Source organism: Lissotriton vulgaris, chromosome 10 (assembly GCF_964263255.1).
Source record: "Lissotriton vulgaris chromosome 10, aLisVul1.2, whole genome shotgun sequence".
Lineage (NCBI taxonomy): Eukaryota > Metazoa > Chordata > Amphibia > Caudata > Salamandridae > Lissotriton > Lissotriton vulgaris.
This window is the reverse complement of record NC_141698.1, coordinates 855,716,149-855,738,014: the sequence shown is the minus strand read 5'-3', so window position 1 is coordinate 855,738,014 and position 21,866 is coordinate 855,716,149. Positions and strand designations below refer to the sequence as shown.

Sequence of the window (21,866 nt, the reverse complement as noted above, 5' to 3'; positions counted from 1 at the left end):
GCCATGTTATCCACTTCCAATTAAATAACATGGCTAAGAACTGCTCAGGGCCCCATGAGGAACGCTTTCCATTTAAAAAGGGAAAAATAACATCAAAGACACTAAAATGCCTTCTAAATATGAACCCAAACAACCTATGAAGCAATGTGAAAAAAACGGCCACAATGCATGAATATAGCAAAAAAATCAGCGATATTCATGCATTTTCCAGCAAATGCTCTTAGCCATGTGATCCACTTCCTATTAAATAACATGGCTAAGAACTGCTCAGGGCCCCATGAGGAACGCTTTCCATTTAAAAAGGGAAAAATAACATCAAAGACACTAAAATGCCTTCTAAATATGAACCCAAACAACCTATGAAGCAATGTGAAAAAAAACGGCCACAATGCATGAATATAGCAAAAAAATCAGCGATATTCATGCATTTCCCAGCAAATGCTCTTAGCCATGTTATCCACTTCCTATTAAATAACATGGCTAAGAACTGCTCAGGGCCCCATGATGAACGCTTTCCATTTAAAAAGGGAAAAATAACATCAAAGACACTAAAATGCCTTCTAAATATGAACCCAAACAACCTATGAAGCAATGTGAAAAAAAACGGCCACAATGCATGAATATAGCAGAAAAATCAACGATATTCATGCATTTCCCAGCAAATGCTCTTAGCCATGTTATCCACTTCCTATTAAATAACATGGCTAAGAACTGCTCAGGGCCCCATGAGGAACGCTTTCCATTTAAAAAGGGAAAAATAACTTCAAAGACACTAAAATGCCTTCTAAATATGACCCCAAACAACCTATGAAGCTCTAACAGTACATATCCTGAAATTTAATTCATTTCAAAATTCGTTTTTAAACACAGCATATAAATCAATTGTATACCTGCATTCATGAAGAAATGACTAAAAATGTCCTTGAGACACATGAAAGTGTTTTCTGGAATGCCCTAGCACCATTTTTGGGACACTATTAACATGGCTAGGTAACTCCCATAATCAAAATCTAAATTTGCCAAGCACAAGTGGGAGCGTATTTACAAGACACTTGTCCCATGAGGAACACTTTACATTTTAAAAGGCGAACACAACATCTTAGACACTCAAATACCTTATAAATATGGCCCAAAACAACCTATGAAGCTCTAGCAGTACATATCTAGAAATGTAATTGATTTCTTAAATCGTTTTTAAAAGCAACATATCTGTTTCAGCTTACATAACAGACCATGAAATGGCCTCCATGTATTACAATATCTTGTGTAACTGCATGCCAGAATGTTACACCAAATATGCAATTATAATTTCTCTTTGAAACTAATTCTATTAGTATATCACTAGAGACAAAACCACATTTTAAAAACACAGCTTTCTTCATCATTTTCTCCTTAAATCATACTATTCTCTATCTAAATTAAATAAATCTTTTCTCACCTTAGCAAATATTTTTTGAGTTTTGAAAACAGTCTCAGAAATACACCAAATTGTCTTCAGCAGAAGAAAAAGGATGCACTCCAAAGGCTGCAGCTATTGAAAGCACAGAAATACAGATATTCTTTTCACATATCTCTCATATTAGCCAATCATACCTCTTCCCTCACTTTTTTCAAATCAAAATCCTTCCCCCCTCTGCCCTGTCTGCCTTGTATCCATAGCAACCACCTCCTGGAAGACCTCTCATGTTTGCAAATTCACACAACAATGTTTCAATTGAACTCTGAACTCTCAGTGCACCTGCGTATCCAGTGCAATCTTTCATTAAATGTTTCTTACTTGACCATTCAAATTACATCTTTCAAAGAACACATCCATGCACCCTAACTTTCTGTTTTCAGAAATGGAAATGCACCAATCACTGCTAATGAATCATTAGCATTGTAAATCCACAGTTTTTTTTCTTTAGAAACTCCTACTGTTTCAACTGCCCTTTCATTACCACACTTCATCTGACTGCAGAACAACCTTCAGCCACCATGTTTAACGTCTGGATTGTTGGACATAGTTACATCCACTGGGCTCAAAGGTATGCTGAGAGCAGAAATTTACCTAACCTCAATTTACAAGATGTGGAAATTAAGTGGTTGGGCCAAAGAGGATTAAAATGTCACCAATTGATACCATTGGTGAAAACCTTTATGCATTTGCCAAAACCTGACCTGTTAATAGTGCACTGTGGAGGTAATGATTTGGGCACTTTGACAGGGGTAGGTCTGGAAATGCTTTTAAAGGACACCTTTGAGCAATTAATGGCACTTTTTCCTCAAACTGCCTTGGTATATTCCAATATATGCCAAAGACAGAAATGGAGGTGGTCCAACCAATTTTGTCCACAAATTGAGAAAGCGAGGAAGCATGTAAACAAATCTGTGTCAGCTTTCATGAGAGACCATGGAATGGGCTCTCTGTACAACAATAACTTGCGTTACTACATGCAAGATATCTACAGAGGAGATGGAGTTCACTTCTCAGATGAGGGCAACAGAATTTTCATTCTGAATTTAAGACTGTGCATTGGTACCTACTTATAAGTACCTAAATGTACCATAAACCCAAAAGCTCTTCTCAGAGCTACCCTTCATCTGATCACACACTTTTATTATTTTTTTTCTAACTTTTTTCTGTAATTTTCAACAAACTACGCTTAAAGAGCGCTATCCGGTACGCGAACTGGAAGCTAACCGCGCAAAATTTCAAAAAAAAGTTTTTTCTTCGCAAATATAGTCCTCCTCAGCCACCCTCAGAAAACGTAGGGGGGCAAAATACTTGTACCATGCCCCCTTCTACCCATTCAGAACATTATTTACCCTCCATTTTATACCTTGATTCGACCGTAACACAAAATGGTGGACTCCCGTTACGCTCCAAGTACGCGGACCGGACCGCTATCCGGGAAGCGGTCCAAAAAAAAGGCGGGAAAGTAATTTACAGAAAAACGACTAGAGACACTCTCACCAAATATAAATTAGCTCATACTACATAACAATCCCTTTCATTCTCACAAATTTGATTGAAATTTCATTTAGCCATTTAGCCTTTAGACCTCTCCAAATACCGTGAGGTAAATTACTTCACAAAACACATCTGAACTGTTGGAATTGACAACCAATGAAAATGTTACTTTCATTTTCTACTTTTATTACCTGACATTTGATTGGTTATATACTTGAATATATATAAAGGAAGAGAAGAAAACACAGCCATTTTGACTACTACTTCTTGTTGTACAACACCTTTTAATAGCTTCCAAAAACTTCAACTTCTTTGTGAAGGTAAGATATAATTTTTAAAAACGAAATATATTGTGCACTATAACTTAATATAATAGAATTTTTCTGCTACGTATACACTATCCCTCTGTAGTAGTAATGTATTTAGATAGACTTCTCTGTTATAGTTATGAATGGAGTTAGGCTTGTCTTGGTTAAATCACATACACTTTTTTATAGTCCTATTTCCACTCTGATACTATACACTGCCAAAAGATAAATTCACTGATAAAAAATGACTATCTAAAATTAATCCCAACAGTGCCCTATCTCTACTAATATATATTTTCTTATTCAAAATTTCAGGCAAAATGGAAGGCGAACAACAAATTTCATTTTCGATTGAACTGAAGGAGAGCAGCCAAGACAAACTTGATGACTTTATGGATGACAGTAGAGACCACGAACTTCTACAATGTGTTGAAGCAGTAGACAACTTGCTTGAAAATGAAAAACAATTACACCCTATAATAAATTATGACATTTCTGACAATGAAATGTTAGAAAATTTAATAAAGTATGAAAAACAATGAAAATAACAAAAATAACTTTAAAAATAAAGACAACAAAAAAAAAAAAGAAAAAAAACCAAACAATTAACATACAGTCTTTGAAAAGTGTATCATTCTATTATCCTTATAGTACGCTGCCCAGAACGCTTTCCGGTTCGCGTACTAGACGCTCATCGCGAAAAAAAAAAATATATATATTTTTTTGGACCCTGCTGGGCCCTTTTAAAAACACCACATAAAACCTAGGGGGTCAGGGAGGATCTACTATGCCCCCTTATGGAAATTTCCCTCTTTGTTTTGGCCTCCTCTTGTCTCTCGATCCTACCGAGAGAGAAGATGGCGGCTGCACCGGACTGTTTAGAATGTTGACAAACACCGAAGAGCCAATCAGCTTTCCGTGCGCAAAGTTCCGATAAGCGAAAAGTACGCGAACCGGATCGCTGCCCGGACCGCTGTTACAGATATATATCTTGATTTAAACGTTAATTTCTCAAAATCCACTGGAGCACATATATTGAGACCTAGCAAAGGCACATCGGCCTAACAGTCCCTACAATTTTGCCAAGTTTCGTGCAAATCCATTCAGCCGTTCGGGCTAAAAGTGAGTCCAACCGCCCTATGGAAATTAACATGGGAAAAACGCGTTTTGGGACCCCCCTTTTTTCTCGGGCCCCCCTTGATGAAACCCCCCCAAATTTTCAAGGGCTGCTCAGAAACAAAATGTGCCATTTTCCTGAAAATTTCAGCCAATTCCGTCCACAAACGCCAAAGTTATTAGACATAGAATTTTCAGAAATCCCATAGGGAAAAAATCCTAACTATATATACCTACTGGCGACCGCCAGTAGGTAATATATATATATATATATATATATATATATATATATATATATATATATATATATATATATATATAATTTTTTTTTTTTTTTTTTTTTTTAATAGAAAAGTAAATATACGATAGTGCATTAATCCAGCGAATATTATTTTCATGTAGGAGTTAAGATCATAGGTAAATAAACTATTTTTCATTCTACATGTACTAGTGAAATACTGACATGTATTAGTTTTTACCATATAACCTATCATTTGTTAATGCCTTTTTGCGTGTCTTATCAATATGAGCGCTATGAGACAAGCGTGACACTGAGCTCTAAGCAGCATTTCAGCTTCTTGATGCCACAAAGTCTTAATGTATTTTACAGAACAATCCCTAAGGCAATAAAAAAAATTAATGCTCTGGAGACCAGAACAAGAGTAATCAAAATGGATTTGTAGTGCACTGGGGTAATCCTCAAAATGTATTAAAAACATGAAAAAAACAGGTATGAGACATTAAATGACCATTAGTTATCTCCACTATGGGAGTCACTTATTTCCATCAAGGAAAAACACTACTGCACCCAGAATTCATATACACATATTTAGAGGGTCAGAGTGTTTAATGTCGATGTTTCGATCTGTGATTAATGCAGGATCGGCATTCACAACTACATGCCAGATTACGTATATTAGTGTGCAAAGAATAAATGTCTTAACTGGCATCTTTAATATGATTAAGACCTGTAGAGGAAATTTGGGAAGAAAAAAGGGTAATAGAAAAAGCAGAAGTCAAACATATGAATTACTTTGACCAAGAGATTGTACCAGAGTAAATCGTGTTATAAGTGATAAACATGCCTATAATGGTGCAGCTGCCCTAGGTTCAGTGAAAAAGCCACGTAAATCGCCCCCAAACCAGATGAGAGAGAGAGAATAGACTGCATCCTAGGCATACCGAAATTGGTATCCCATCATGCAACATGCGTAGAACGATTGGTAATTACATACGATAAGAAAAATTGTCCACGTACTTATCATAGCGTCAGAAAGACCCCTGGTCCCTATCGATTCTTCGGTTCCCTTGTACTTTTTTACAACAAGGTCTTAATGGGCAATGTCAGTTTCTTCTGACTGATATTCACCCAATGGCCCCCGTTTCAAAATGTTATCATTGGCAATGAAGGCTTGCTATAGTATCTTGTAGGAACATTCAATAAAACTACTGACTAATCTGTGAATAAACACATTTCATGGATATACCCTCTGTAACAAATATCCCACTTTCTTACAAACTCCAATACTTTGGACCAGATGTTCTATTAGGAATGCAAATGGTGGAGGGGAGAGAGGACTTTCATGCCTAGAAATTCCTTAGTTAAAATTATTTTTGACTTGCAAAGAAGTGCCAGAGCAAACAAAGGTTCTAGATGTGTCACAGAAAAATGACTACTACCAGAGTAAATGATAAACTAAAAACGTCCATCTCCTAAAAAGAATTGCACTCAGTCGCATAGTAAACAATGTTTTGTAACTAGTCACTGTAAAAAATAGATAATATTAACAGGCATTAAACCACCCAAACAAGTTGCATGGCAAGTCACTAGTATCGAGTATCTGATAGCCTAAAAGAATGTAAAGTAAAACCTAAATCTTTGATATTAGAACAATTAAATACATATTATACAACGTGGCATACAACCTCTATAGCATACAATAATAAAGTGGTGGACATGTATTATGAATAGAACCCTCGGAGACAAATCTATTTTCAGAGAACAGAAAAATAATGTAAGCATTTTTTGAAGGAGCCAGAGCACAGTGTCACTTGGAAGGATTTAGAAAAAAAAGATTCTTTAGAAAAAAAGGTTTCTTGAGTTTGTGATTAAAATCATATTTTGATATAGCATGAATGTTCCACAGCTCTGGTCCTGGAACTTTCCGTGAATTAGCCCCAGAGTGAACTGCCTTTGCCTGAGCAGCCTAGAAATACATCCGCGATTCTTAAAGCAATCTCTTTTGTAGCCATTCGGGCAAAGGCAGCTCACCCTTGTCCAGACCTGGACTGCCTTAAGGCATAACATTTCTCAGATGTTCTTTCGGGAACTGTCCTGTATATCCAACAGAACAGGATTATTGTTTGAATATCTGACTCTGCAGATCATGACCCTCGGTCACTACACACTGGAGGGAAGGGGGACATATAAAAAGTGAGGTAAAGAAGTGTCAGTGCAGAACGCTGGCAGAATCTGCAGTTTCACTGGTTGCGCCAAGAGACCCCATGAGGGTATGGGTGCACTTTACCAAAAAACAAATACCATCATATGATAATTGTTATCCTTTTATCATCTAGTATGTATAGATTCAGAAACTACTGCCTTTCAAACTTCCAGCAAATTTGTATAAGCTTGTTGGTACTTACTTCATTTTATTTGCAGAATCATATTTTTATATTCCTTTTTAAGGGTTATCTTGAGGAGCTGGTACGGCTTAGAGAAGCCCAGCTGTCTGAATCTGTCTCGAAGAACAAACGCCTCCATAAAAGGATTGAAGAGACTGACCTGACTCATAAAATGGAAAAGGAACAACTGGAATACATCATCGTGGAGCTACAGGACCAGCTGTGAGTGCAGTTGACTATTTCGGTTTACATATTAATTTTTTTTTCCCAAAACTGTTTTCGGACTAGTGTACATTTCTAATGAAGGTATTCTATTTAAATGTGAATGAAGCATTGCAGGAGTCCATTTTGAAAGTCAAAAATAGTTATTTCATGTCTAATGTCAAATGCCATAAACAGGTATGATATAGATGTATGGATATATAGATGTATCTTTTACCGGCCTGTTCGTTCTAAGCATCACATATAGAACAATTAGAATAATCCTAAGAATAGGTAAAAATATATATACATTATTTTACCAAGCAAATTCATCAACACTTCCAACAGGAGGAAAGTTGCTAGGAAAGTTTTCAGAGTGGATTCGGCTACTTTCATTATAATGAGGAAGGTCTAAATAAACATTACTTTTGACTTGACGACGCTGCTTCCCTCATGAAAGAAGTCGAATCTAAGTAGGTTTCCATGAAGATTTATTGAGCAGCCAGTTACATGGAAGAAAGCCCCACCTGGAGCAGCTTCCCTACTGCTCAGCCCATCACCAACTAACTTAGGCACTCCAACATTCTACATACCAACATTCTCTCACGGAGTCATTCTGGCTGAGCAGAAGGGTACCACAGATAGTCTTTCACATGGTGGCACGGTGGCACTGTTTAATTTAGAGAAGAGCACCACAATCGTTGTTTATTAATTAAATATAATTTTAAAAAGGGCTAACACCTGCCAAGTCATTTTTTTAGCTTTGCGTGCCTGGAATAGTTCGAATTGCCACGCTTGTGGAAGTATGATGGTTTGAAGTTGTGCTGGTACTGCTTATTGGCAGAGCTGGCAGGGGCAATAGAAAGGTACAAGATGCAGTGGCTTATTGACGTGGGCCCTGGCACGTATTTTCTTATAAAATTAAGCACTGTATGAGGGTGAATAACTTGACGCAAAGAGACCGCAAGAAAGTATTACTGATTAAGACTTGACAAATTAGAGGGTAATGAAACATGGATGAACTTAAACACGAGACAAAGAAAATGGAAACCAAGGCAGATATGAAACCGGGCTTAGTATAAAGCAGATATAGTGAGATAGTTTAGGATTTAAAGAAATTAAATTGAAGGTGAGCTGAAGCACTGAAGAATGACTCAAGGTGGCAGTCCTGACGATATTAATAAACTCTATCCCAGGTGCGCATGATGAAACCGGCTTTACTCCCTTGCCATTTGAATTCAGGTGACATCCAACTATCAAGCTGTGTTTTATGTGACGGGAATTTGTTGGATCCTTCTTTCACAGTGTATACTTAAGTCATTCACATTTAGAGGTCTTGATATTTCCACGTGGTGCAGGGTGTGGTAGACTGAGGTCCGCCAATTTCTGCAGATATATGTAATTGTGGTCCCCCAATATGTGCTAAACGTTGACACGCCCACTGTTAACATGGTATTCTTGTGCTCGGAAGCACTTTTTAACGAGAGTGCGCCCTGTTGTAATTGGATTAAGATGATTGTTTTTCCTGACACAGCGGTGCTTTAAAGTGTGGTATGGTAAATATTATGTTCACCTGTGGCTTCTCTGAAGTGGCTGTGGGGCTGCATGTTGTGCAATACGGCAGTAATGCAACCCACATAATGTAACCCAGCACAAGGCTGCACGTTAACACATGAATGAACATGGTTAAAATTGCCTTTTATTTTATTGAAAAGTTAGCAATGGTTTGTAATTCAGTCTCCCTTTGTGAAGGCAACAGGTAAGACACATACACAATACACAATGATTAAGTATTTGAACGTGCTCTAGAAATAGTCTGCATATATTCTGAATTTTTTGCATCTTTCCTCCTCTGAGATACCTTTAATCTCCTTTTCTCAGGATAACTCAATAGAAGATCTAATACATTAATTGTATTCCCCTTCTAAAATTCTATATAAGGATGGCATGTTCATAATGAATCTGTAGATTTTATCAGGTCATTACCTTAATGTGGGTGGTCAGCACTTAGAATGTAAAGTTCACCTTTTCCTTCCTTGAATAAAACATTTTCATGCAATTGTTCAGGTGGCTGTGGAGAGGTTTCTCTAAGTAGTTGGTCGTATCTTTAGGGTTAATGATCTTGATTTTGAGCAATGAGGAACCGACGTGTTCCTGTTGCAAAAGTCCATCTTTCTCAGATTTCTTTTTTAAATGTAGAACTTTTTTCTTTTTTTTTAACCTATTCTGTGGCCTGAGTCATGCCTCAGCCGCAGGCCCATGCACTTTGTTGTCCATGTGCTTTTACCCCACCCCACTACCCCCAGTGCAGGTCTTGCTTACGTAAGCATGCTTGAAACTAGGCTAGCACCTGGAGATATGTGCCTGAATTCCGTGTATTTATTTTCACTCATTTACAATTTAACGTTCTGAATGCCAGCACCCTTAAATCACCAGCCCCTGCTTTCAGTTGCTATGTAGGGGCCGACTAGTAATGGGATAGTTGGAAACATTGCACTCTCCCCACACCTTGTGATTCACCTTGTGCTTGTCAGCCACCCCCTCATCTTCCTGGCCCAAAATCAAGAAAAGAAGGCTTGGAAATGTTGCACCACCTGCACTGTTGTCATTAAACCTTGTCCCTTCTCAAGTATTAAAAAAAAAATACCCGGCCATCTCACCACTCATCCCTACTACCCTCTGCATATTCCATCACCTCTCCAGTTCAAAGCAAATACCTACTCTCATGCCAAAATATCCCACCACCCTGATGCCAAAATAGCCCATCACCCTCTATGCCTTCCCCATCACCCCCTGCCCAAAGCAGCACACTCCACTCTCTGCTTCACACTGAGAACCGGGTTCCACCACCAAGCTTACAGTGGTTCTGATAGAGCTGCTTATCAGTGCAACCTGTTTCTTTCAGAATGGGCCAAGAGAGGTCTGTGGCTAACTGGGAATGTGGTGGTTGGTACAGGCAATGCTTTACTCAGTCTTTCACATCCCAAGGGCCTTTGAAGGCATGATAGAGGGGGAGAAGGTGAGTTAGACCACCAGCTGCCATTCCACTGCCTCACTCAGAAAGGACATTGTCGAAGAAGATGGCAATTGAAAATGGGTTAAGACAAGGTTGTGTCTTGGCCCCCTTGCTCCTCTTAGTTCACAGCCAATTTACCAGTTATATTAAAAAAGGTTTGGGGCTCTAGTCCTAAATTAGATGGGAAACACATTGCTTGCCTACTCTATGAAGACAATCTGGTAATTTTAGATCGAGCACAGAGAGGTCTGCAGAGGAAGCTGAATGTGTTCAATGAATATTGTAGTGAGAAAAAAGTTAGACAAAAGCAAGATCTTGCGCTTTGGTAAAAGGAAAGGAAGAAATTTAGTTTGTTTCTGGGCTCCACTAAGTTGGGAATAGTAAATAAGTATAAATATTTAGGGATATGGTACGAAAGATCCCTAAAATGGGAAACGTATCTGAATGCATTAAGAACACGAGCGCAGGCCTCAGTTTTCGGGTTGAAAATATTTAATAGGACATATGGAGAAAGGTCAGATAGACCTGTCTTGAAAGCATATATGGCCACAATACCACCTCAGTTCCAATATGAAGCTGAGCTATTGTATATGAGTGGCAAAAGAGGGTAGGATATTGAAGAGGGAAAATGTATTAAAAATGTACTTCCCTACCTAGATCTATGATCCAGGCGGTAAGAATAGAGACAGGCATGATATCTTGGGAGGTAATGGCAAGTATGGCATTATTAAGATTTTGAAACATCATGTGGGGTGGTATGCACACAGACAGATGAGGAAAGAGGGCTATGGGAAGTGCAAAAAGTGAGCGATGTAGCACTAGAGGGGAAGGTGGGATGATAGTCTGGTTGTTTTTCACAATATGGCTTGGGGAGCAAAGGTTGGTGGATAAGAGAGTGAAGTAGTATAAATGATTTCATTCAAGTAATTGATAGAAAAATTTTGTTTAGGGTATATTTATTCGCAAAATGAACTATGGATTCATGAGATGGTTATTGATAACTCTATTCAGAGGATAATTGAGTAATTGTGAATTTTTTGAATTGTTAATTTACAGCTACCCCTGACGAAGGGCTGTGATTTAGCCCAAAATGCTGGCCATGTCTGTGAGTGGTCAAACACAAACCAACTCACAATTTGGATCAGATCTTGGGGTGTTGAGAATATTTTCAAATCTGAACTTCATACTCCACTTGGCATGAAAATCCTAATTCTGTGAAAGAACCGACTAGGCTATTTTGTTTTGTGCAGTTGAGGAACAAGGATGTTTTCTTATGTGAAGTCAGGTGAAGTAGATGACATTATGACCACTTCTGCTTGGAGAGAAGCCCTCAACTCATCTGCAAATGGCAGAACCCACAAGCTGCCAAGTCAAGGTTTTTTAAGGAGTGAGATAGCAAGTGAATGGTTGGAAGGGATAGGGTGTTGCAAATTTGTCATTTTGAAATGTAATAATTCTCTTATATCTCTCTGCCCTCTTGCAAAAGATGGTCCATCCTGAAAAAGGTGCTGTAAAATAAATGGAATGTGGAACGGGAATACCATGGGTATTTTTAGAGTCTTGGGCAAAGGTTATGCCCCTTTGGCAAATGAATAACCACATAAAAAAACTCTGTTCAGCTCACTCGCTTGTCAGAATGATCCTCGAACCAGAAGGACATTCCACAGGCTGCTGCACTAAACTTGCCGACTACTTGTTAGATTAACATTGTAAAAGGTGATATTCCCTCTTACATGAATCTCTATTTCCAGTATGTATCCAAAATTAACCTCAAATTATGTTCCTGAAAAGACTTACTGGAACATTTAAGGCTGCCTCTGGAGGGAACTTCAAACCTGAAGAAGGCTGAGCTTCTATAAGTAGGCTAAGCACCTAATGCACACTTTGATGTGTGGCCCACAAAGAGGCTGGTTGTGAGGCCTTTTTTCAGACGCTGCCCCAGCCGCAGTCCACATGCCAAAGTTAACGCCCCTTGCCAAACTGTTGTGGGATATTCTTCGCAAAAGGTTCTTCCAATACTGTCAGAGCACTTTTTGCAAAACTGCTCAATTGCACCCATTCTCCCATGTTATGGCAGAGTAGGAAATATTGCTTTTGTGTTCCAAAAAGAAAAGCAGTCTGTTGGTGCTGGTTCCTGTAGTTAGGAAATACCTCACAATGTCGTCCTATAAATAAGAAGTCAATTCATTGAGTGCCTATTCTTCTACTTTGCAGCAAGTCTGCAGTGAAAAGGTGTGGCCAATGACTGAAATCTATCAAATAACAAGCACCGGCAACGATTTCATCCTTGAAACTTATTGGGTATTCCAATGCTTTCTGGCTTTGAGGGAGATCTTTGATCTTTAACACAAAAATGTCAAAGGTGTGGCAGCAGATGCGCAGACATTTGAATGATCCTATCTTCAAAAAAGAAGAGCCTAGGAGCTGCTTCAGGTTCGGTGAAAGGTGCAGCGGACAAGTGACTGCCCATGCCGTAGCCTTCTCCTCTTTCTTCAAAAACTGCCCAAACCAAGCTTTGTTCAGTTGTTGCAGTAGGATGCTTCTGTATCCGGACAGTCGTACTACTTTGCAGTCAGCATCTGAGTAGTGTATTTGTCTCATTTGTCTTCTTCGCTCCCAGCCATCTGAGGTGCCCCTCTTTGTGGGTCTGGATGTCCAGTTGACCTTCAGGTGGGGTATAGCTGAGTCTGGTATGTTTGGGTGTTCAATGATGTGTGTAGTGATGATTCCTATTGTTTTAAATGAACAACAATTTCTAGTTAGTCTGTGTGTGTTGTATGTTTGTACCTCTATAAATGATTGCACAATGCTCAGCACATTGTATAGTTAGCAAACGTTTGTGGATGTCACAAGGTTTAAATGCTCAGCTGGGATTTAAACATATGACTTCCAGGTTACGCCCACACTCCCACTATCCCACCATTGAGGAGTGCATAATGTTTGGCAGAATAAGTGCAGGAGCCCAAAGTTTTGCTCAAGAGCCCGCGGCCTCCGCTACCAAATGTTGGGTGCTGAAGTCCGAGGCTGCCTGATCTTGATGCCAAGTTATGCCTCTTTCTTCCACCAGCAAACACTCCGTTCACTTTATCTTACTCTTGCAGGTTCTTTTGTATCCCTTCTTTCTCACTTTATCATGTTTAGCTCTTTTTCTTACATTTTTCCATCTTTTGTGTCTTCCTCTTGGCTGTAGTCGGTTTTATGAAAAAAGTCCTAGTCCTTAAAAAGGAGTGCCGGTGAGCCCCACCTTCAATCAATGCCTCAAATAAAACATTGCCCGTTAGGGCATTAACACACTGTGCTATTTCACTAATAAGTGAGCCACGGGTCTAATGAATTATTTCAGACATATGAGCAACAAACTAATAAAATGATTGTAAAACTCTCTTAATCTGCTATACACAGCATCACAACAGAAAATCTACTCAAATTAATTTATACAATTTCAGAACAAATCAATACAGTGAGAAACGTGCTGTGGAAACTATTTACGGGGGAACATAACCTAGAGTTGAAAACGCGGATGAGTCATGTTGGGTTACACTGTTCAATCGCTTCAACCAAAGGAAAGAAAACCTGTAGATGATGAGGCGCTAGCAGCGGCACTAGAAGGAAACGGCGACAGGGGTGCCGATCTCAGCAATGACCCGAGTACCACTCTGGCAGATGCTGTATGGGCATGCAAGCCACCCAGGGGCGTAACACAGGCCCCCGCAGCCCACGCGGTGCGGGGGGGGCCCTTAGCTCCAAGGGGCCCCCTCGGCACTGAACTCTGGCCGGGAGAGCTCCTGATTGAGCCCGGAGGGGGCCCCCCTAAGTACCGTGCAGGGAGGCGCCCTCACTTTTCCTTACACCAGTGAAGCCACCCTATTGTTGCGCAGGTGCTCAGCTGCCTGTCTACCCCCGCATTGCGGCACTGGCACTCCGCTGCCTGACTACCACCTCATCACGGCACTCTGCTGCCTGACTACCACCTTATCGCAGGGCAAGCACTTCGCTGCCTGACTACTGCCTCTTCGTCCCACAGGCACTCCTTTACCTGAATACCACCTCATTGCGGCACAGGCCCTCAGCTGCCTGACTACCAACTCATTGCAGTGCAGGTACTCCGGTGCCTGTTAAGAGCACTCTTTTAGTCTTCCCATTGACGCCTCAGTTCTTTGACATGAAGATAGTTCATACCATACTCGAAACATCTTTCAGTTCTATAATAAATGAAACCGACTAGAGCCATAAAGATCTACATAGGGTCAAATAAAGAATCCCGTATAAAAACGACACTCTTAATACAGTTATTAGTTGACCACACAAAGCAGTTGCATTTTTTTTGTTTTTTAAACACACTGAGCATTTACTCTTTTTTGACTTGCATGTGGTTAGCAGAGATGAAATGGGTACCTGAATAGATCGGGGACAGTTTTGTTTTAGCAATTCTTTCAAGGCTGGGAGGCTAACCCGATGTCTACATATTTACCAAGGCATTGAGGGATGCCAACGAACAATCTGCATATTCTAAGCTAGAGCTAGATCACACACATTCCCTTTTGTTGCCAACCATGTGGTCGAGTGCCACTTATAAGCACCCTCACGGTAAAGTCTTATAGGGCAGTCTAGAGAGCCTGTTGGTTTGGGGTGGTTTTCCCTAGGGAGGGTAGCTTTAGGAAGCATGTTCAGACATGATGTATGCATTCTTGCTTATGTGGCCCCAGCTACCCTACCCCACAAATCACAGAAGGTTATAACCAAAAGCTTTCCTGTGGTCGTGTCAACTGTGGCCATAGGGTGATTCAAAACCAGTTATAATGAAAATCCAGGGAAGGAGGCAGGGAAAAGCAAACATCGGCTTTTCATAAATTGTCAGGAGAGTATGTATCAGCGAGTAAACTGGAGTTCCTGTTGCAACAACTGGCAGGCCAAAAGGATCTTGCTGCAAATCGCAGCTGCTATCGCTTTGAGTGAGTGTTGACTGGGCTAAGGGAGTGCACCTTGATACACAATCTGAGTATGTTGAACTGGTTCATACATCTACTGCACACTGTTTACTGTCTGCAGCTGTTCCACATCTTTCTGGCTTCCTCTATTGTGTTGTCGATTCCTGCTATGCTGCAGTGTCTTCAAGCCCTCTCAAGTGGACATAACGTAGCATGTTGGGGGTAGGCAAAACTTGGAAAAATAAAGTAAGACCTTTGAGAGGGTCTGAGTTTTATAAAGAACAATGTTTAGTGTGTGTCTTGGTATTAGCAAGAGGAAGGCATTGTGTGAGTATTACCAGGAACAAAGCTTTGAGACGTTCTGGGCATTATCTGGGAAACAGGGCTTTGCTCGAGTCTGTATCTTTAGGATTGGACTCTTGTTGCATATACTTCATGTATAGATTAAGGGTTTAAGCATGTCTGGTTTATAATCCACAACAATCCTTTGAGTGTGTTATCAAGAAGAAGTCTTTGACTGACTGGCTGTTATTATCAAGAGCAGGACTTAGATTAGGTGTTGGTCAAACGGCATAACTTTTAGTGAGTCTGGATGTTATGAGTTAATCTGGGAACTCTTAAATCAGTGTGAGTGAGTGTGGTTAATACGAAATTAGTGTTAGGAATGTTAAGAGCAGATATAGAAATCATTCTGGGAGCAGCCAAGAGTGTCTATTGAGTCTAGTTATCCAAGTGTAGTGATCGGTGTGGCTCCAAGAGTGATCCATGAACCAATCTGGGGTAAATTTCAGTATTAATACAAATACCACCCCACTGACTCTGGACATTACCAAGGGTTTTGGATGAGCTTGAACATTACAGCACAACTCTTTCAGCAAGTTGGTTATTGTCCAGAGGATGGATGAATCTGGTTATTATCGAGCGTATGGCTTTGAGTGGTCAACATATTATCGAAGAACAAGGCTTTGATTAGTCTCAAGAGCCAACTTTGAGCATGTATGGAAGATACTAAAGGTGGAAACTCTTAGTGATTGCTTTATTATCAAGAACAGTGATCTGATGATTATCAAGACCAGAGATCAGGGCGAGTCTAGGTATTTTCAATAACCATGCTCTCAGTGAGTGTGAAAGTTAATAGGAGCAGGGTTCTGGTGATTCTGCTATTGTGAAGAACGAAGCTCAGAATGAGCCTTGGTATTCTCAGGGATGGGAAGTTGTATCACTGAGGGTATTCTCAGGAGCAAGGCTCTCAGTTGTAATAAGTTATTAAGAGCACAGCGTTTAGACAGTTGGGTACTATCAACAGCAGAGCTCTGAGTGACTTGGCAGAAGTTACTGGACATCCAATACAAATGGAGTACAGACTAAATCTAGGTGTCGTCCAGAACATGAATTCATAAACCTAAGAAATCCACCCACACGACACTAAGTGAAACAAGATGGATTATCTTGGTGGTGATGTGGTTCCTACTGTGGTGGGAAGCACATTGTGTTTTTTAAATACCCCTCACACACCAAAAGGGCCCTTGATGTCATGCTTCGTCATAGGGGTCTTTGCATCCCTCTACGGAGCGCAGTGAGCTACTAACCAGCGGATACGCGGGAGCACTTGATGTAACCACTATGTGTAGTGTGTGAGTGAAAGGGTCAGCAGTGAATAGGTAGTTACTGTTAAATACCTGGCAGATGAGGACTAGAAAGAATTTCAATGCACCCCCTGCTGGTATTGTTAAAAACAGTGAGGTGGAGGTTTAATGTATTAATGAAAAATGCCTCCTGTGTGTCTGTCAACGTATTTCGAAGTCCGATGCGGTTTCGCGGAGGGGATGGTCGGGTGAGGTAGTATACTCACGTATAATGCTTTAATAAGCACAGGGTCCCCTGGGTTTTCCTTGAAGGCTCATGAGGCCTCAGACTTCTAGATAGCAAGAGGAGATAAAAAAATTACTTTTGTCAACACACCATATTGAGCATAGTAGGCGCATTATACATTTAATCATCACATAGTATCCCCTATAGTGTAGACGGTATTTTACTGTCTTTTGTGAGTAGAGTAGGGTAGCGATCTGTGTACCCGTCCTGTAGAAGAAGCATTCGACTTCGAAACATGTTGACAGACACACAGGAGGCATTTTTCATTAATACATCAAACCTCCACCTCAGTGTTTTTAACAATACCAGCAGGGGGTTATTACAATTCTTTATAGTCCTCTGCCAGGTATTTGTTAACATTCACTCACTATTCACTGCTGACCCTACCCCTCACACGCTACACATAGTGGTTACATTAAGTGCTCCCATGCCTCCGCTGGTTAGTAGCACGCGGCGCTCCGTAGAGGGGTTTGAAGACCCCTATGATGAAGCATGACCTCAAGGGCCCTTTTGGTGTGTGAGGGGTATTTAAAAAACACCATGTGCTTCCCACCACTGTAGGAACCACATCACCACCAAGATCATCCATCTTGTTTCACTTAGTGCACTGTGGGTGGATTTCTTAAGTTTATGAATTATAGTCATGGGAGATTAAACCCACTCCCTATGTCCCTCCGGACACTCCCTTTCTCCACTCCCTCCTTTGATATGTATGTCGTCCAGAACATGGCATTGCTGAATGAGGGAACACTTACTGAGAGGGATCAGCTTGGTTGTGGGAGTTAAATACAGAGCTACTGATGAGTTTTTTATTATCAAGAGCGCAGGTTCCAAAGACACTACGTATTATCAAAAAGTGCTTTGAGTGAGTCTGGGTGAAAATTGTTATGCTACCAGCACTGCCATCTCCAGAATCTTAGATGTGAATGGACATTTGCTCAGATGTCTCTAAACCAGTGGGGGACTGATAAAAACCATACTGCCCTTCATAATGAGCCCACAGCTCCCCTCGCTCCCCCCTTAGCGCTCAGCTCCTATCAGAGTAAAACTTCTCCTGGTGCCTCTGTTCCGGAGCCAAGGTTTGGTGAACTTTCAAGAGCTAAACCTGCAGCGCTGGTTCGACATGATAAATGTTCAGAAGGTGTGTTACAGTGAATTGCGCCTGTGTTGCCCTGTCTGCAATAGCAGAGTCACCTCAGGTGGAAATATTGATGGTGCCTGAGCCCCAGTGCCCCACAGATACTGGCACCTGTACAAAGAGTGGCCAATTCCAAGAACAACCTCTGACATTTGCTTCAGTGCAACCGCCCGCCTTTTGGTGGCCCTCGATACATTGACCTGGTGCAGCACCGAGGCTGGGATTCAACAGCGCCTCATGTGCATCTGCGGGGGCGGGATTTTGATCGCTATCTTATCACCCTTGATCTAAACCCCGTTCTGGTCGACTGAACCTTTATTGCCTGTCATTGAGGGAAGAAAGTGCATCTCTTACCAGGTTAGTTCAATCAATAATGGACTCCGCTCGGAAGAACCACAAACTACTTCTAGCTTTCAAGGATTTATTATAAGGTTAGGGTAAGTTGCAAATACAAGCATCTCAGAATGATATTCACAAGATACATGGGTACGACTACATACATGTGCTCTCTGAAAACCCTCAGACGAGCAAAGAAAACTACCAGGACTAGTTCCAACATTAAAAGAGCTGCAAGCATAGACACATATTGTGATCTCTGTCATTTACAGCCGGAATAAAAGGGTCAGGTTAGGCTGTCCCTACCCTGCTCTGGATGGTATCCCTACTTAACAGAATCCCAACCTACCAAAAGGTGTCAGCGGTGAATGACTCCCTAGGGAGATCACCCACTCTTAGTATCTAGATGAAAACCTATGATCGCCGGTCATGACACCTCTCTGCCTACCCATCCGCTCTCTAAAGGGTCCTCAGGCATCTGCTCTAACTCCACCCAGGGGTGCTGTCCCTAATACCAAACACACAACAACATTTGAGACGCCCCTCGCGAGACGCCCCTCACGTGGTGTTGCTTCTGGCTTTTTCCATGATGATCCTCATTGGAGCCTCGTGCGTTAGAGTTGACCTTGCTTCTCAGACTCTTCTCCGGCCCGCCGATACCCCTTAAACATTCCTGAACCCTCCTCCGTGTCTGTTTCGTTCTCCTAAACAACCTTCTATTCATTCGATGTATAATTGGATCCCCCCTCTCACTTGCAGACAGACATCTGCAGCTAGGATCCCAATTCTCATAAACTTCTAACAGAAGTTTGCAACATTATGTCTCGGCGCAACTTGGCTCATACTAATACGTGTAAATCAAGCATGGTGAAACATTTCAGGCCTACAACATTTCTCATAGTGATTATATTCTTCAAATTCTTCATTAATCAATATCATGTTAATAGTCTGCTTTATGATTATGTAAACACATCTATCAAATATAAACCTATTGAAAACAGAATTACTAAATATCATTTAGTGCAATCCACGTCGTGCAAATGAATACCTTTCCCAACCCTTTCAGCTCTGGCCCTGAGGCCTACTTCGTTCTGTGCTTGCAGCATGTCATCCTTACATTTTAGCAGCTACACGGCATGGATCTGGATTAATCACGTCTAATGAGGTTATACATTTTCACACATTTCTGCATTAGTTCCACTTCTATATAATATCTCTAGATTAACTACACATTTCAAACTATAGATGAATATATTCTCGGCACTCATGGCATTTCTCTTCATGATTGTGCGTACTACGTGTAAGCGTGATGCACTGCTACAATTCGTTCAGTTTGCGCTTTCTCAGTTCCCCCCTTTGATGACCTGTAGGGGTCATCACCAACGTTTAAACTGAACTAATTGCTAGTGTTCCTCGCTTCTGTGTTTCTAGAGCCCTCAGGCTCCTATACTGATTGTCTTGTATTGCAGCTAATCTCTGTAGCTGTTCTCTCCGGGCTCTCTCCAAGCTCTTTGATCTATACCATTTGTATGCCCTCACCAATCCCCACAACATGATCACACAGATCAATATTATGATGATAGGTTTCAGCACATACCATACGAAGCTCTTTCCCAAGTTTGCGAACCAACCTCCAACTTCACCCATTCCATGGCCCACTTTTTCCCAAAAATTTTCTCTACTCAGGTCTTCGATCTCTTTGTGGATATTAGTTATGTTCATTATAACCTTCTCCAGGGGCTTTGAATTGTCTGGAATGTAAGTGCAACATTCCTGGACCTTCAAAGCCTTACAGACTCCGCCCTCTTTTGCTAGCAGGACGTCTAATGCAAGACGGTTCTGAAGCACCATGGCCCTTATCGATTGCATCTCTCCTTCCACCAGCATTAAGGACCTAGCAGTGCTGGCAGACAATCTGTCTACGACTTTTGCCAGTCGTCTAATTTTGACATCATTGAGGATTAGTCCTAAAAGAGGAAATACAGCTCCAAATACATCTCCAACCATTTCCGCATCTCCTAGGTCTCTTCTCCCCCTCGCTGAAGCCTTGCCCTCAATGATCTCTAAGTCTTGGGCATGGTATATTTTGGGGAAGATAATTGCCAAGTAACATGATCCATACCAGTTGTCAGGCAGTCTCACGTAGGCATTTCTTCCACACACAAAATATACATTTGGAATCACTTGCATTCCTTTCAGGAAATCTTTTGTATAATATTCTAAATTGAAAGCATGTTCACAACTGACTTCTCCTACGTATACATTTTCGTAATACGTTTTGGCTCTGTGAAGACATAACTTTCCTCTCTGCGTTTTATCCAAAGCTATTGGACCACTACTACCCTTTCTCTTGTGTGCCTTCTCTTCCTCGGTCCAATCTGTTTTCCATTGTCCTGATTTTTTCAAAATCTTTTGCCTTCTGTATCGATCATCCACCTGCCCTATAAACTTCTTCTCGACTTCTGACACCTTGCATGTCAAGTTATTCCTGCGGGCATGTGAAGTATCTAAGGTAATCCAAGGAATGAAGAACTTGGCCAATCTGTCTTCACTCTTCCAGTAGTCCCACTTATTCATTTGTTTATAATTTGGGACTTCTGGTAACACTGAATCATAATTGGAGAAATAGTATTCAAAACTATCTCTCCCATAAAATATACTAAGCAATAAGCTACATGTAATGCCATATGTCAGCGGGAGGTGATGGTATCTAATGCCTTCATCTACAGACGCCGGCAACTGCATGCAGACATAATAGTCCTTAACCTCCATGGCATCCACATATTCATACAAAAGTTTAGCATAAGCATTTGACCTAAAGTCGCCTTGGGACTCATCCATATGTAATCTACGGGCTTCTGCTGCTAATAACGCCTTTTCCTGTATGTTTTCTCCTTTCTCACCAGCAACAGTGGGTTTTGGTGTCACTACAGACTTCTCGTCTGGTACCCTTGCCTCCCTCTCATGTCCCACTACATATGAAACTGTAACTACCAAGGCTATTAGAAGTATCACTCCTACTATTAGTGTGCCTATTATACATTTGGCTCTACGATTCGGGGTGCCTGCTTCCATTTCGTCAGACAGTAGGATTCCCTTCCTTTTTCCAACGCAAAAGTTCTTTCTTTCTCTTTCCTTTACAGTCCCTTTTGCTCCTTCAGTCTTTAGAACCCCACAACTGGAAGCTGGCAACTCCTTTGCAAAAAGTCTTTTAAAGCTTCAACACAGACAACCCTAGCCCTTCTCCGTCAACTTATAGGAAGGTCCCTAAGAATTTCTGCTTCCTAGGCGCTAGGTAATCTTCTTCTTCTTAGTTATTTACAAAAGTCTTTAAGCATCCACAATTAATTTCGGACCTGCGGCTTGAATAGCA

At 40.9% G+C, this 21,866-nt stretch overlaps 1 protein-coding gene across 1 annotated transcript in view; it reads left to right on the top strand.

The window, feature by feature from the left end:
- The first annotated feature begins 6,882 nt into the window (after positions 1-6,882).
- Positions 6,883-21,866, top strand: part of RUNDC3B (RUN domain containing 3B) — a 345,682-nt gene continuing 330,698 nt past the window's right edge. Inside the window, exons 1-2 of the mRNA XM_086939839.1 lie at positions 6,883-6,888; positions 7,067-7,224. Coding sequence (XP_086795965.1) covers positions 6,883-6,888; positions 7,067-7,224 — 164 coding nt within the window. The remainder of the gene's footprint in view (positions 6,889-7,066; positions 7,225-21,866) is intronic.